Consider the following 16,316-nt stretch of genomic DNA (forward strand, 5'->3'; position numbering starts at 1 on the left):
ATGAACTTATTCGAGATGTGTTTAGTTTTACAAATTTTATATTATATTTTGCAATGTGTTGGTTTAGATGCAATTTTCCAACACTGATCACATCAGTATTGGTATTGCAGCTCAAAATAATAAAATTTCTCAGCACTAGACTACTAGACTTTTAATGACTTAAGGGAGAACTTTAATTTTTTTTCTCGAGATCAGATGACTGACAAGAAGGCAGAGTTAAATCCTACGATTTTCCATAATATATTGATTGTTTTTTTTTTTTTTAGTTTACTAACAATTTGAAAACAACACATAAAACAATTATGAATTTTTACTCAACAAACAAAGGCTTCGACAGTAATGGAACTATCGGATTGGAATATAATTTAATGGTTCACACTTGCCTCCCGTTGTAGTAAATATGCGTATGTATGTATGTATTTAGGTATACCTACAGCCATGTATACTGGTGGCTCTATACCGTAGTAGTAATATTAGTTTAATAATATTATGCTTTACATATTTATTTACGTTTATATGTATGTATTTAATACTGAACATTGAGGTACAACTTACGATTATCATTCTTTAATACATTTATTTGCATTTGTTTTATTGTATTTGTTTTTTTTAATAACATGTATCTCCAAAACGACCTATAAAACAACAAAATGTCAACCCATACTACTTGCTGAGACACACACAGATACATACATGTATGTACAAGTATGTCGCGTTCAAAAGTATATAATTGTACATATAAAAAAATATGATAAATCATATATATATATATGTATGTACTTGTATATATAGTTCTAATAATTGTACACATTTAACTTATTTGTCACAACTTTTGTTTATACCATCGAGATGTGTACGTACAATAATTTGAAAATTTTCTAACTAACTATATAAATATGTATCTTTTGTATTTTTATTGTTAACCCATGTGAAATTTTGCCAACCCGCTTTTTTTCGCTTACACTTAAATTTGAAAAATTCTCTAACTTGTTGTTGGTTTTGTTTTTCTCTGCTTTAACTAATAATTTGGATTTCATTTCCATTTTCTGCGAGTGGAAATGTCAGTGAAACAGTTTTCCTGAAAATAGTTACGAAGTGACTTCCGCTTAACTTTACCAGTTGCGTTGAATGATTTTTCTCTATGTCTATACCATGTATATATAGTATGGATTTTTAGTTGTGTGCGTTTCTGTGTGTGTGTGTGCGTGTGTGTGTGTGTGCGTTCCGTTGTTCATGTTTGCAGTTGTTTGTCTGGTTTTAAGTTTTGAATGCATGTCTCTTATGTACGTAGTTTACTTGAGTGCGAGTATGAATTTTAACTTTTAGTTTTGCGTAATTACGCCACTTCAGCCGTGTACCACTCGGCGTATGCGTTATATAGAGCGCACACGGTTGCGCGTTTTTCATTTGCCGCGAAAGTTTTGCAAGAACTTCCGCCATTTTGTGTAAATTATACCTTAAGCTATGCAAAATTTTACTATCTCCCTCCCTCCCTTTCTCATACAACCTCCCCTCCTCTCCCCCATGCTCCATGCTCTGCATTAAAATAATTAACCCGAACAGCCACCCCCGTCTTGTCGATGACTCGACTCTATTGGGGTTGCGGAAACTTTCATTTTCATATTTTCAGGCCATTCGAGTGAAACTTTTGCGATGTGGCAGGGCCATGGGGCAGGTGAGTGACTATTACATGCAGTTTGGTGTTCTCTTCTAGGGTTAATATCATTTTGTGATTTTGATTACTTTGTAGAACTATGAGCTAACTACCACGTACAGATAGAGCTGGAGATAGAGATGCAGTCAAGGGGGGGATGAGGCTGAGAGTGAGACTGAGAGAGTCTTGAATCTACGAACTTAGTCTTATACTTAACTTATGCTTGCCACCACACCACACTCAAAAGTTCTGCATTGAGTTTGGTTGGGTATTTGGTATTCGTTTTCAATCCCTTGATCGTATAAGTTTGCATTTAGTTTCGTCATTTATTGTTATGCTCTATTTGTTTTTGTTTGTTCTTCTATTTGCTTTCGTTATAAGATTTTACGTATATTTGCGCTGAGTAATTTATTTAAAATTTATTTACTGTTTGTATATCGTTTTGAGGCATTTCGGGTTCTTGTTTTCCATGTGGTTGTTGTTGTTGTTGTTGTTGATGTTCTTTTTATGTTAATTGAGAGTATGTGACAATGTTATCTTTGGCTGGAGCACCCAAATATCAGCTTAAATTTACCTGAAACTTTGCGTTGAGTTGCGCAACAACACATACCCCATACAAATAATTCAAGCATAGGTCGACTTAAATAATAGTAAGTATATATGTTATACATATATCAAGTGGCTCTTCAAAATGAAGGCTAATCATATCGTTTTTTAAGAAAAACACTCCCTTCACTTCACTAAATGGGATGCTCTTAAAAGTGTTAAAATCTTCGTTCAGCTTCAATTCTTTGTAAGGGGTATGTGTGCTAAACAGAATGTTTCTTTTATACGCTCCATAATACAGTCTATACGAGTATATGGTCTATACAAAAATGAGTAAATGTGCTTTTAAAAATCCCTGTTTTAGTCTTTGCCACAGCTGTAAACAGTGCGAGTATATAGAATATATAATCCTTCACATACTTGAGTGTTTATCAGGCGCTGGAACGTCTAAACACCATGTACAAGTAATGCTTTATAATACCGGAAGTGTTTGTTCAGTTTCATAAACATGATCATTAGTCGCTTTACTGCTCTACTTACAGCTCTAGCGCACAAACATAACTTTTTAGTATTCAGCTTAGACGTGTATCTCGAAGTAGTCATGGCAATCGACACAGCCGCCGACTTCAGTGGCGGGATCGGGCATGAAACCGATGCTGGCGCCTCCGGCCGCCTGTGCTCCGACAACTATGCCGCGTGGTGTCTTCTTCCGCGTGCGACTCTGCCGCACGCGGGACTTCTGCTAGGAAGGTCGCTTCTGATAGAGACAGTCAATGCAAGTGGTGTACTCGGGGGCCGAGGAGCTTAGCTGATAGGGTCGCTGCTGCTCGTGGGGACAGACCCCACCGTACCCAGCCGAATAGCCCAAGTCAGCGGCATAGGCGGCATGCGGTATGGGCGCGACGTAATGCTGTCTGGGCAGCGGGTCATAAATGGGTTGTGAGAACGTATTCTCGGCCGATTGTGAGCGTAGGGGTCCAGAGCTGTAGACCACATAGTTGCGTTCCGGTGAGACACCATAGCGATAGGAGCTGTTTGTAGTGTTGCTGTCTCGCGAAGTAGAGCGCTCCAAAGACTTGCTAAGCCGCCGTCCGTTTCCGTTCCCGCCGGTTGTGTATTTGTACTGTGATGTGGGAGCGGCTGCCACATAATGATCGCTGCACGTCTGATTGTCGTATACCGGATAGTATTGATATGTCTCCTGTGTGCGAACCTTGTTACCAGTTTCGAAGCTGCCGTGAGCGGACATGCTGCGCTTTCTCCCGCCGCTACTGAAACCCTCGGCTGCCTGACGCATCGGACGTACGGATACCGCATGGGGTACATCCAGGTTGTGATCGGAGCCATGGCTATCGAAACTGCTGCGTGGAGAGTGACGTAAACAGGTGTTGGCGCGATCTGGCGATAAGTGATCGACGCTGCTGCGCGGGGAGATGTGGGGGGAGAGCGTAGATGACTCCACGCTGCAGACATGCGATGGCCCGCCCTTCTTAAGACAGCTACGGTCGGGACTCTTCGACTTTGCGGGGCTAGAGGGTGGCTTGAGTATGCCCTGCGCTGGACTAGTGTGCTTAAGTATGCCGCCACCTCCTTCAGAAGAGCGCCGAGGGCTGGGTGTGCGCCTGCCGCCGGACAGCCTATCCTGAGAGTTGTCACGGCTCGAGCATACGCTTAATCGCTTACCCTGTTCACTGACACTCGTGCGTGGCGACTTGATCTTGATGATGCGCACGGGTGAGCTGCCCTGAGACTTGGATCGATCGGGCGAGATGTAAATGCTCTGTCGCTTACTTGTCTTCGGCTTGGCACCACTGCTAGTGCTGGGACGCTCCGGGGACTTGGACTTGAAAAGCTTGTCAACCTTCTTGTCAATAACAACAATGTGGGAGGCCACAGGTGCGGTTTCTTCGGACTCATCCTCCGAGCGTTCCGATGGTCCAGTGGTTGTTCCCGTACTATCCGACTCTGTGGCTGGTCGGGGCGATTCTATATCCACAATTACTGTCTGTTGAGTATTTTCCACAATGGTCTGTGGTTCTGGTGACAGACTTGAATCGTTTTGCTGCTGATCGACGGCAACGGTGCCATTGTCCGGCGGCTCAAATGCCTTGTCGCGCAAGCTAGCCATATAGGCAGCTATATCGCAGGTGCCATCTGTCAAATCTTCCTGCTCCAGCTCGCTGAGGTGTTTGTCCATGAAGCGTGCTGTTGCGTCAGTTTCTGTTAAGTCAAGGTCGTGGTCGGCGTCAGTATCACGGTCACGTCGCCTGTGCGATTCCCTGCCCACCTGATGCACCACGGCCACCTGTTCTGTTGCCGCCAGACGCTCTGCCTCACTCTGGAATATTTCAATGACCTCGATCTCCTGCTTTGGCGACTGGCGAGGCGATTGACGAGGGGACTGGCGCGGGGACAGGTGCAGTGTTGTTGTCTGGAGGGTCTGGGTCTGATCGTTACTACTGGATGCGAACAAGCTACCACTACTGCCAAAGCTTAAATTAAAGGCCGCTGCCACTTGGGCGGCATGCAAGTCCGACTCGAGCGGTTGTTCGTCGGGCAGCTCGGCTGCTTGCTCGCCTTCGCTAGAGCTAGTCTTACCTAGGTCCTTCATTAGCACGGGTTGGTAGTTTGATGGTGGGTGCGATGATTGGATCAAGCGCGCCTGGCTGCCAGTACTGCCTACCGAGAGCGTAGAAGTGGTGCTGGGAGAGTATAACAGTTCCAAAGAGATGGGCAGAGAGATGGTATGGATATGGTTCAAGCATTAGTACATGGTTCTACTTCAACCAATTCTCTAGATTCTCTAACTTTACACTCACCTCAGTGTCAAGTGATTGGGCGTGCGGCCCAGGGTGGCCTTCGGTCTGATTGTTCCTTGTTGCGAGTCCTCCTCACCCTCTGACTTGGTGCCCGGATCAATGCGTTCGATGTCGCTGTGATGATGCAAGTGTGGCTGACGAATCGGTGGCGGAGGCGGTTGCTGTGGATGATGCTGATGCTGATGCGGCTGCGGATCTATGGAGGAGTAAGTGATTTCTTTATGACATGAGTGAGTGAAATGGTTAAGTGACAGCAAACATATTGAGGTAGTGACGTAGTGCGAGGGTGGACGGACGAGGGTTGGTAGAAAGTAATCAGCAAGCGATACAAACAAGTCCAAGACACAAACACTTACCAGTGACATCGCCAACTGTCTTGCTGCGACTACGGAAGCCCACAGGCTGCATCTGCTGTGTGTGTGGCGCATAATGCACACTGGGTGGCACATCATCCGCCTCCTGGCTGCCCGACAGATTGTCATAGTCAATGTTGCCGGCCGAATGGCGTTGCGAGCCCGATTTTTTCTTTGGCTTGCCCAGCGTGTGCGAGCCATGCACAATGGTTATCTATTGAAAGGCGATTGTGATTGGAATACAAAGCACGGAAAATCTATAGTTGAGATTACCTGCTGCTTTGGCCGTTCCAGGGTCTGGGAGTTGCCCGCATAGCCGCCCTGTGAGGACATTCCGGAAACAGATCCAGAACTACCACCGAAATTTTTCATGGGAATTGACATGTTTCGCACACTCTCTCGTATGATTTGCCTGATGGTCTTGAGGAATGCATTGCGGAAGTCGGCTGTGCTGTTTGACAGCACGTACACCTTCTCCGAGCGTCGCTGCAGCTGCGAACGCAAATGTATGAGCTCCCACAGGAAGTGAGAGTCCATGTCCTTGGCCGAGGAGGCGCGAACCTGTACCTCGGTAACCGGTATGAGCACCTGATAGCGTATGATTTCGACTTCGTTTGGTGCGTTTTTGCTCGAAACGCCCTGCAATTGCAGAGAAATCAAAAGTATGATTTAATGTTTATTCAATTATTATTAAACTTTTCCTTTTTATAGCCTGTACCCAAAGGGTGAAAGGCTATACTAGTTTTGTGCGCATGTATGTAACACACAGAAGGAGGCGTGGCAGACCCCACAAAGTATATATATTCTTGATCAGGATGAGAAGACGAGTCGATATAGCCATGTCCGTCTGTCCGTCTGACCGTCTGTCCGTCTGTCTGTATGAGCGCAAGGATCTCAGTAAGTACAAGAGCTAGGATAACCAAAATTGGTATCAAGGTTCCTATAAGCCCTAGGCAGAACGAGTTTGTTTATTTTTTCTGATACACCCCCCCACTCCCCCGCAATTCGTATTTTTTCTTATAACTTCCGTAATTCTCGGAATTTTGAAATCAATTTTGGTAGGTACATCCAGTTAGTACTAATGTGTCCGTGTGCCAAATTTCATCATGATAGGTCAATTCTGAAGAAAGTTATAGCCATAAGTAAAATCGCTGCTCATGCGCTGCCTCTGTCGGCAGCGCTGCCCGCAGCTGTTGTTGTTGTTGCTGCTTTGGTTTAACTTTGTGCTGCATACATACACGCATATAAACACGCATAGGTACGTGATGTAAATGTATGCTGTTTAAACTGAACATAAACATGTATTCTAATTTAATTTAATTAATTATTTTAATTAATTAATTCATTCATTTTTTTAATAATTTAATTTTAAAAAAATTTTTTTTTTTTTTAATTTTTTCCTTTTTGTGGAGAGTACAGGCTATTTTACTGTCGGGCTTGCTCGACTGTAGCGTTCTATCTTGTTTATTATTTGTATTCTATTTATTTGGCTTAGTTTCTAGTGTAAAGATAAATGGAAACTCACCATAAGCTTCTTTTTCTGACGCAAGCGCTCTTTGCACAGGAACACTACCGCAGATTTGAAGACAAAGCACATGGCGTGCAGCTCTAGACCCTTCTTGATTTTGCCCAAGAAGTCGGAAATATTTAACCATTCCACGCCGCCATAGTACAACAGATCACCTATTCCGTGCGCTAGAGTTGTATATGTAATTTTCCATGGGTCTGGACTCTTCAACTTACCTGGACTCAAGTCGATGGGCTGCTTGCATGATTTCTGGTGCTGCCTAAACAGATGATCGAATATAGCACCATATTCCTCATGAATGCGCTGCATTTCGTTAATATGCTCTGCCACTTTCTCCATGCCTTTTAGCGCCTCTGTAAGGGTCATGATAAAATAACAGGATTAGTATATGGACTCAAGAATTCCTTTAGAGAGGAAATAATACTGCAACTTATTTAAATGTTAAAATTTAGCTTAAAAACAAATGGAACATTAATAGAGTATTAGGATAGTCGAGCTGATAGCTTGGATATAATTAAGAGTTGAGGTAATTGAAGTTCAACGTTTAGCTTAAGAAAACATATGGAAAATGAATAGGAAAATGAAACAGTCGAGCTTATAGTTTGGGATCAAAGAAAAATATTAAAACGCTTAACAGATAAAATGATTTAGAATTTTATTAGGGAAGTTTGATTTCTTAAACTGGTTTTAAAAGATGATTATGGTTAAAGCAGAAATGTAAAGGATCGAGCTAATATATAGGGATCAAAGGAAAATCATAAAACTTAACCGCTTAACAGATAAAATGATTTTGAATTTTATTAAGGAAGTTTCATTTTTTAAACTGGTTTTAAATTTTGAATATAGTAAATGAATAAATGTCTTGACACTTGAATATTTTGAATACATTCCATGTATTGAAAAGAATTTCGGGTTCAAAAATCAATATTTTACACAGTGATAGTTATAAGTTTTTATCGTATAAGAACAGTAGGAATAGTAATACAAGTAGTTCACTCACCGCACAAATGGACATGCTCGTCGGCTCGCGTATCTGTCAGATTGCGCATCTGCTGCAACAATAGCGGATACTTGAGTATGCGCTGTATGGGTTTGATCAGATACGATTCCAAGGTGCTGCTGTGCTGTTGTTTGGGATTTCTAGCGGCGAGAAACTCTTGAAGCGCATGGTTGCCTTCGTCTGTGAGGAAAGAAGAGGAGGGTCGAATTAGTTGCTAATGTCAAAATAACTGAACACAATAGCAATTGAGACATTTGGCAAATGATTTGATTTCGTGCCCAACTATGCACAACTATAGTATATACATATATATATGATGATGCAACCCATTGCAAATACTCGTGCAATGAAAATTCGCTTTGCTGTAATTAATTGCTACGTTGTGCTATTAACTCAAATACTCGCACATACATGCATCGGGATGATGGAAATAAGATGGTGCAACATCGTTGTCTGCAACGTCGACAAGAAAATGTCATTAACTTGTTCTTATTGTCAGTTGAGCAGCTTTGATAAAGGCACAGTCGAAGCTACGCCTGCAACGTTGCACGACGCATTATCCGTATGGATGGGCCTTAGGTCGGCACCGTTGCATGCCTCCCTCCTGTCCAACTGCTTGTGCGTCTGTCGGCCTGTCTATCTGCCTGTTATAGCACAGATTTGCGTCTAATGGCGCCTGTCGTCTGCGCTATCTATTTAACAAGCAAAGAATATGCATCCCATCACAACACCCACAGACTTCTTTTCCAATGTTGGCTGCCTCTAACCCGTACCCATGGCGGGCGCCCGTTAGTGCTCATGTAACGAAGGCACTTAAGTGCACTTCTTGCTATAATTAATTATCCTTTCAACTTTTTGCATAAAATTTCATTCAACAGCCGGGTTCAGGCATCAGCATCCAACACTGCTGCATCCCGCTTGCTGTTGCTTCTGCGGGAGCGGGAGTCGGGCTGATGAGCTGAGCTGGTGAGCTGCCGGAGCTTAGCCCATTGATACATTTAATACATTTTCATGTTACCTTTTCTCTCATTATGCAATCAGCCATCCATCATCCATCAATGCTTCAGTATTGGCAATATAAAGCATTTCATAGCTGATAAGCTGCCATTTCAGCGACTAATAATGGCAGACTGTGCATAAGCCTGGTCGTTTAAATGGTTGCTAGTCACCTCCCACTCGCCAAAAACAATTGTGTTTGTTCGAGTGTGTTTAAGCTCAGACTAAGTCTAATTTAATTACAACATGTTGTCGCCTTTGCGCCCCACTAACACAACAGCAACTACAACTATGGGCGCTGCATTGTTCTCCACCCCACTGCTGCTCATAATTCGCACTTTCTGAGTTTTTCGCCCTTTTTGGGGCTTTTGGGGTTTTAGGGTTTTGGGATTTTCCCCGCCATTTGTAACCGTGTCATAATTCTACAAGTTTAATTAACAAAGGATACTTGACAGTTGCCATTGCCAACCCCTTAACCCTTCAACGCCCCGTCGCCGACTGTGCGCCATGTGATAGTTGCCAGCTAGCATGTGCTCTATGCATGAATATGAATGTGGTATGTTCCATGCGATGACTGCGGCCTGCGTCTGGCGGATTTTGTGGTTGTAATGATTCATTTAACTTGCAAATCATTTAAAGCGTACGAGTGGGGAGGGGGGTGGACGCCTTCAGACGCATAGTTATCGCCTTGTTGCCATTCGTGGATGTTTCTATGTCAGTCAGTCTCTCTGATTGTCTGACTGCTTGTCTGTTTCTTGCTCACTCGCTTATTTGACTTTTATAAGTTTCCCACAACTTAAATAGACTTTGACGGTTCACACTGATTGCAATGTACGAGTAGTTGGCACTGATTTCAAGTCAGCGCCTCGTGCAAGTACATATTTATATAGTTCTTTCCGTATTTGATTTGTGCGACACACCCCATCCATTTGCAATGTACTAAGTATTCATGGGCGTTGTCTTTGCTTTAAATTTATCTTGTCCTTTTAGTAGTTGATTGAGGCGTTGACAGGCAAGCGTCTAAATGTTTAAATCGAAGCTTGTTGTGGAATTTTGAGAAGACGTCTTAAGATTTCATAGAGAAAAGGACAACACTCAATCGGGGTCACCAAAATATTTTAAGCATTTCAATCCTATCGAAAATGACATTAAATATGATGACTAACAAGGCTTATTAAGATGTATTGAATAATGTACTAGTAGATAATTAGCGTACGGTCAGACTAGGTATTTATATTTAATTTCGTCAGAATATTTAATTGAATAGTGTGGGATGTCCGAAGGGCTTTTGTAGAATTCTTTTGTTAAAGTATGCAGCTGAATTAATTATTTTCCTCTTCCCATTTGTATCTCTTTAAGCTGTCCCGCAAAACTCACTTTAAGTTAGTAAAGGGCTTTCAGCAATTTGCACAGCTCCTGCGTACTTGGACAGTTCACTCACGCACACTTACTCGATTCGCATCAAACGCCACATATACCAACCCACACATGAACTCTTGAACTCTTCGAGAACGTTTTAAAAGGCAAAATAAACTTACTTGGATGCAAAACCTTCTGAGCCTTGCTGTGGCTAGCGCAGAACGAGGAGTAGAGCTTGAAATGATTTACATAATAGAGAAAAGCGGAACCGATAGCAAACAGCACATTCTGCAAAAAAGAAAAAAAAATAAGAAGAAAGATTGGAGAAAATGCGAGGGAATGAGAAATAAATGTCCGAGAATTGCAAGTCTAGTCACGCAATTTCTATGTGAGTCATTCCACTTACCCTGAACTGTCCACAGTGTTCAAATTTATTGAATTCCGGCTCAAGTTCTAAGGCCTCCTCAAGATTCTGCAGGAACTGACGCTGGAATGTAACAATCTCGTGTATGTTGCCAAAGAGAGCATTGATTTCAGCATTAGAGAGGAATGTCTCGCGTTTCATGGGCTCCAGATAGTGCTCCAGTAGATTGTTCAAGTGCTGCATTTATATCCAAAATAAATTCAATAAATAACAAAGCATAGATGCAGCCACAACGGCCCAGTATCTGTACGGGAGGGGGCAGAGGGGCGAAACTGGCCTACAAACGAGCGCAAGTGGAATAAAAATAAAACAAAAATGCATAAATTAAATTAAAAAATCAGCAGCCGCCGTCGCCAACTCCCACAACTGTGGTCGTAACTTTTAGTTTGCAACTTGTGCGGCATATAAAGTTTTCAAAAAAAAAAAAAAAAACAAAAAAAAACTGTAGCATAGCCGCAGGCGCGCGCTTTCATTTGGAACAATACTTCCGGCCAGCAGTGGGCAGCAGGCGGTAGGGGGCGGTAGCGGGCAAATGAGCGCCAGAACGGGATGGCGACAAATAAAAAGCGTGAAGAAAATAAGAATAAGAAGAAGAGTCATCATCAACAGTGGCAGTAGCAGCAGCAGCAGCAGCTGCCTTATCTCGCCACTGTACTATTTGTTGTTGTTGTTGTTGCTGCCGCAACGGCGCTTTACATAATTTCTAAATTATAATAATTATTTGTATGCTTCCGTCTGTGCGTCCAGCGCCTCCGCCTCTAGATGCGTCGGCGACAACGCGCCTGGACTGGCTTAAAACGAAATTGTGGCACGGCACGACGCGGCGCAGTTAAAGGATTAAAATTTGCATTTATAATTGCAAGTTGTGCGACCCGCCAGCGCCAGCGCCACTGCCACTGCCACTGTTCTCCGCGCCTTCCTTCGACGCCTTCCAAGACAAATAACTAATGAATATTTCAGTTTTCAGTTTTGCACTTTTTTCCGCTATTCGTTTCATACCCTGCAGCCCAACACTGAGAGGCTATGCGCTGTAGAAGCATTACTGACTTCCCCTTTAATCTTAAAAATCTAAAAATTGGAAATTTAAATAGTGCTGTTACAGTTTTAAGATTGCCGATATTTGCCGCCTCAAATAGTTTTTCTTTTAATAAAAAAAATGTGAATCTAAAAAAAGTTTAACATATATTCGAAGCTAAACAATGATATTTTAAGCGTGGGCTTTTTATGATAATAATATTATTCTGCAGAAGTTTAGATCTCTTACACCTTTGTTAGTTTTGGAATTTAATTTAGTTTGCCTTATATTTTGTTTTTCTTTTAATAAAAAAAAATGTGAATCTAAAAATAAGTTTAATATATATTCGAAGATAAACAATGATATCTTAAGCGTGGGCTTTTTATGATAATAGTATTATTCTGCAGAAGTTTAGATCTCCTACACCTTTGTTAGTCTTTGTATTTAATTTAGTTTGCCTTATATTTGGTATTAATTTGTTTTGAGCCATTCTCCTGATTGATTCTAATCGTATGCCACTCATTTCTGGCTTTAAAGTTAAAAACAATTTTGTACGGATTTTACGGATAATTTTCTACGGATTAACATAAGAAAAACCTGTTTTCGTATTTTATAGAATTGGATTATAGAATTTGATTCCGCTCATTCATATATGTATAGATACATAGTAAAATGGTATTCGGGAAAATATGTTGAGGGAAAACTTTTTTGTAAGATTAAATTCTTTATTTTCTTTAGACTTTGTTTTAGGATTATATAGAAAACACTTTTTGTTTTTATATAAGACAGCTCCATCTGTTGGAACTAAATACTATAGTTACCCTTAATTAAGGTGTGAGCTTTATTGTTTGTGTAATTTTTATAGGCTTTTTTATATCTTTCCCTTTATTTAGCATAAGTTCTCTATTGTATTGATTTTTTTATTTTTCTTCTTTTTTCATAAAGACAGCATGGTTTTTCGATGAAATAAATAAATTTAAAAAAAAAATTTTAAAAATAAAAAATATATATACTATATATTGAACAGAATCATTATTTCGATTGATTCGTTTACCTGAAAATAGCAAGAATTAGAAAAGGAAGAGCGTATGTGAGATTCGGATGTATTCTACTGAAAACTTTCCATTATTTTCTTTACTTTTCTCTCTCGCTTTACTGCGGCCATTTAGCTGCCTTCATTTAAGGGTCGCTTTTCGGGTGATTGTGTTGGGTCGTACAGGGATTGGGGGCTTGTGGGGTCCAACTTACCTTTACATAGGTACGCTCGGTATCCACCAGCTCCATGACGACTTTGCGCAGCTTCTCCGCATCGGTTAGCTGGCGCGACGGTGTTAGCGCTGTGGTCGAGACCGAGGATGTGACTGAACCCGTGGGGCTCGATTTGCGCGTTTCCTGAGGTGAACGACAAAAGCCGGTAACCTTAACAGGTCAGGTTGATTTGTGTGTAGTTGTTGTAGTAGTAGTTGTTGTTGTTGTTGTGGGTGTAGTTTATTTTTTTATTTATCGTAATTTTGATTGCAGTTTTGCATGATGAGGATCGTGAAACGAACGAACGAACGAACGAACGAAACAAAACGAGCGAGCGAGCATACGAAAAAATAGATGACAATAAACAAATAATGAAGTTAGCATGATAGATACAGATAGATAATGATAGTTATAGTGGTGGGCGGAGGCGGAGGGGGGAGGCCATTTGTTGGGGTTAAGGTGGGGTTGGTAGGTCGCTCTTTACAAATTTCGGTTGCATTTTCTTGGCTGCTTTGTTTATGGCCTCGTTTACTTTAGATGCTGGAAACTGTGGGAAATTAGATGTGGCTGAGACGGTACTGAGGTCGGTACTGGGGGTCACGTGGGGGTACGGGGGCGGGTGGAGGTTGGAGGTTGCTGTTGAACTCGCGGCCACTTTAAGAAAACAAAACGTAACGACAACGTCGAAAACAACAACTAAGACCACGACGACGACCAACTCTGACGTTCTTGTTTGGTGCGGTTCTAAATGACTGTCACGTCCTTGTCGTAAGTCCAAGTTGGGGGCGTTGTGTTTGTCCTCGTCGTGGCCCACACTAGTGTTGTTGCTATTGCTGCTGTTGTTGTTGTCTTAGGCTAAGTTGTTGTTGTTGCTGCCGTGTATTGCTGCGGCTAAAGTGTTTGAGTGTGTCGCCATTCTATGTGCGTCTGCAAGTATGTGTGTGGTTACAAGCACATTTGGCACTGACAGTTGACGCTTGACGGTTGACATAGAGTATGTGTGCGCACGCACACACACACACACACACAACCGCACACACATACACATATGCTTGTCAACCAAACAACCATTTTGCATAAAGTGTGGAGAGGTGCGCAAATCTTTAGTCTCCTTACACTGCACATTGGTTCGCCCTTATGTTTGTTCTGTCGCCCACCATCTTAAGAAAAGTGTTAAAAATTCGTCAAGCCATTGTTCGAAATGTGCTTTTGGGGTCGCACTGGGTCATTTGGTCTGATAAATTGACTGTGCGTGGTCAATATTAAGGCGACACGACTTGATATCGCAGCACATTTATGTCCCATGTACTACCATGTTTAGTACCAATACATAGTACAAAAAAAGGTCACCCTTGATATACTTACAGAAAAGTTAAAAAGTTTCAAAAGGGTAAAACACTATGTAGAACAAATGTTGGGCGATTTGTCTGTAAAGTTCCGGATGCTATGCCATTGCCATTGCTGTTGTTATTGTTGTTGCTGCTGGAGTTTTGAAGGTGAATGTTCTGTTTTGTTACATTCACAAAAATGTTTGGTAAACTTGGTCAAAGGTCGTGGTTAAAACGAAAGTTACACAAGTATGTCGACTGTGCTGCCACTTTGAAATGTCTGGCTGAATTAAAATCGATTCATTTTTCGAATTGAAATGCAAGCCATTAGAAAATTAAATCACGAAATATATTTCATCAGTTCACGGATTTCAGAAAATTATTTAAAATAATTCACTAGATAGAGATATTATAACTTCATTCAACTGTTTTTAATAGTTTTAATAGTTTTTTAATAGTTTTAGCTGCTTTTATATCAAGATTCTAAAGTTTCTCCTACATTTTTTTTACATGACTTTTTCTGAAAACAATCTACCATGTTAATACAAAATCCTGACATATTTCTTATAATCTTATGTAGTCCAGTGGTTGGAAATGGGATTTGTTTATTTTTATTTATTTTACAACTTTTACGAGCTTGGCAGGCATTTAGAATTTAACATACATTTTTGGATTTAATAATTAAATTTTTTGAGCAGAGAGAAAATAATTTGCTCACCAAGTATTTGAATTTCACCAGCAAGCCAAAGTTGTCCAGTTATTATTATAATTTTTATTAAAAGCGTTAACAATATCTCTCAAGAATTGAAATCCTATTTCTATACTTGTAGTCCTATCTATAGCTTTCTTGCAAAGTTAAGTAAATTTATGTGCAAGCTTTTGTCTTTCAAGCAAAACATCGAAATTAGCACCTTTTCAGAAAGGCTAAGCATTAGCTTTATGCTTAGTTGGTTTTAGGAAAATGTTCATATACAAAATCATATGTATGAGTCTATTGTATATTTATTTTTAAGAAAACGTATGTCTTTGTAATGGAGCTAACACTTTTCAGACTATTTCCTCTCTAGTGCCAACTATTGTTGTGTGCAATTCAATAAATGGATGATTACTGTTTTTTTATTTTTTATTCTGCATTACCTGTTAGCATTCTATCAATAGATGTGATCAAAAGGAAATGAGCTATCTGTATATATAGGGTTTATAAAACCTCTGCTGTTCGCCTGGCAAACCACTGTGCGTGTCAGTCCTTTGTGTGTATAAACGTGTAAAAATGTGTGTGTGTGTGTGTTCATGACGTTGACGACACCGTGGCGGCGACTTTTATATTGTAGTACAACAATCTCATGAAATTGCAGTTGTCATTGTTCGGCGTTAAACCGCATTGTTGTTGCTGTTGCTGTTATAGTTGTTGTTGTTGTTGTTGCTGGCATTGTAGAGACATTTCACTTTTATGCAGTTGCACTTTGTGTATTATTATTCTGTTCTCTCTTCTGCTGCTGCTCCTTGTTCCTACTTTTAACTTTTTTATTGTTCTGTATTTTTTTGTTTTTGTCGTGTTTTTTTTTTTTTGCTGCGCTGCTCTGCACTGCTGATTTGCATAAGCGGCCATGGCGGCTGTGGCTGTGGCTGCGGCTGCGGCTGCTGCGTCCCAGAAGCACTAACAGCCGCCCAAAACCAACAGTGACAGACGGCAGACGACGAACGAACGAACGAAGGATGGCCGGACGGATGGACGGACGGACGGACGGACGGACGGACGGACGAGTGGACGAGCATGGACTGGAGGACGCAGAATGGATGGCAGGCAGGTGAGGAGATTATGGCTTATGGGTCGCAGGGCTGCTGCAGCTGAGTGCCAACGTTGTCGCTGCGGCGTCGCTGCAGGCGTCTGCAAGGGCGTCATCATCGTCGTCATCGTCGTTTTGCCCCAAAGAAGAGAAATTTGAAAATGTCTTCAATTTCTTGGGCTTTGGTGTGTGCGAAATGTCAACTTGAATTAAAAGGATTCTTATGTAACGCTCTCGCGCTCTCTCTCTCCCTCTCTTC

At 41.3% G+C, this 16,316-nt stretch overlaps 1 protein-coding gene across 8 annotated transcripts in view; it reads right to left on the minus strand.

Annotated features, from left to right (window-relative positions):
* The window catches only part of LOC115623071, a 129,648-nt gene that overhangs the window by 6,226 nt on the left and 107,106 nt on the right, over positions 1–16,316 (minus strand). For 2 of the 8 annotated variants that reach the window (XM_030517273.1, XM_030517270.1), the window contains 10 exons: positions 12,943–13,086; positions 10,662–10,856; positions 10,435–10,543; positions 7,901–8,080; positions 7,116–7,253; positions 6,898–7,055; positions 5,646–6,011; positions 5,376–5,586; positions 5,020–5,236; positions 4,799–4,902 (listed from right to left, as the gene is read on the minus strand). In XM_030517273.1, the coding sequence (XP_030373133.1) occupies positions 4,799–4,902; positions 5,020–5,236; positions 5,376–5,586; positions 5,646–6,011; positions 6,898–7,055; positions 7,116–7,253; positions 7,901–8,080; positions 10,435–10,543; positions 10,662–10,856; positions 12,943–13,086 (1,822 nt within the window). Of the gene's footprint in view, positions 1–2,873; positions 4,903–5,019; positions 5,237–5,375; positions 5,587–5,645; positions 6,012–6,897; positions 7,056–7,115; positions 7,254–7,900; positions 8,081–10,434; positions 10,544–10,661; positions 10,857–12,942; positions 13,114–16,316 lie in introns of those variants that run through there. The other 6 variants (XM_030517271.1, XM_030517269.1, XM_030517268.1 and 3 more) reach the window with 3 other exon arrangements.

This window comes from Scaptodrosophila lebanonensis, unplaced genomic scaffold (assembly GCF_003285725.1).
Source record: "Scaptodrosophila lebanonensis strain 11010-0011.00,11010-0021.00 unplaced genomic scaffold, SlebRS2 tig00000043-arrow-pilon, whole genome shotgun sequence".
In the NCBI taxonomy this organism is placed as follows: domain Eukaryota; kingdom Metazoa; phylum Arthropoda; class Insecta; order Diptera; family Drosophilidae; genus Scaptodrosophila; species Scaptodrosophila lebanonensis.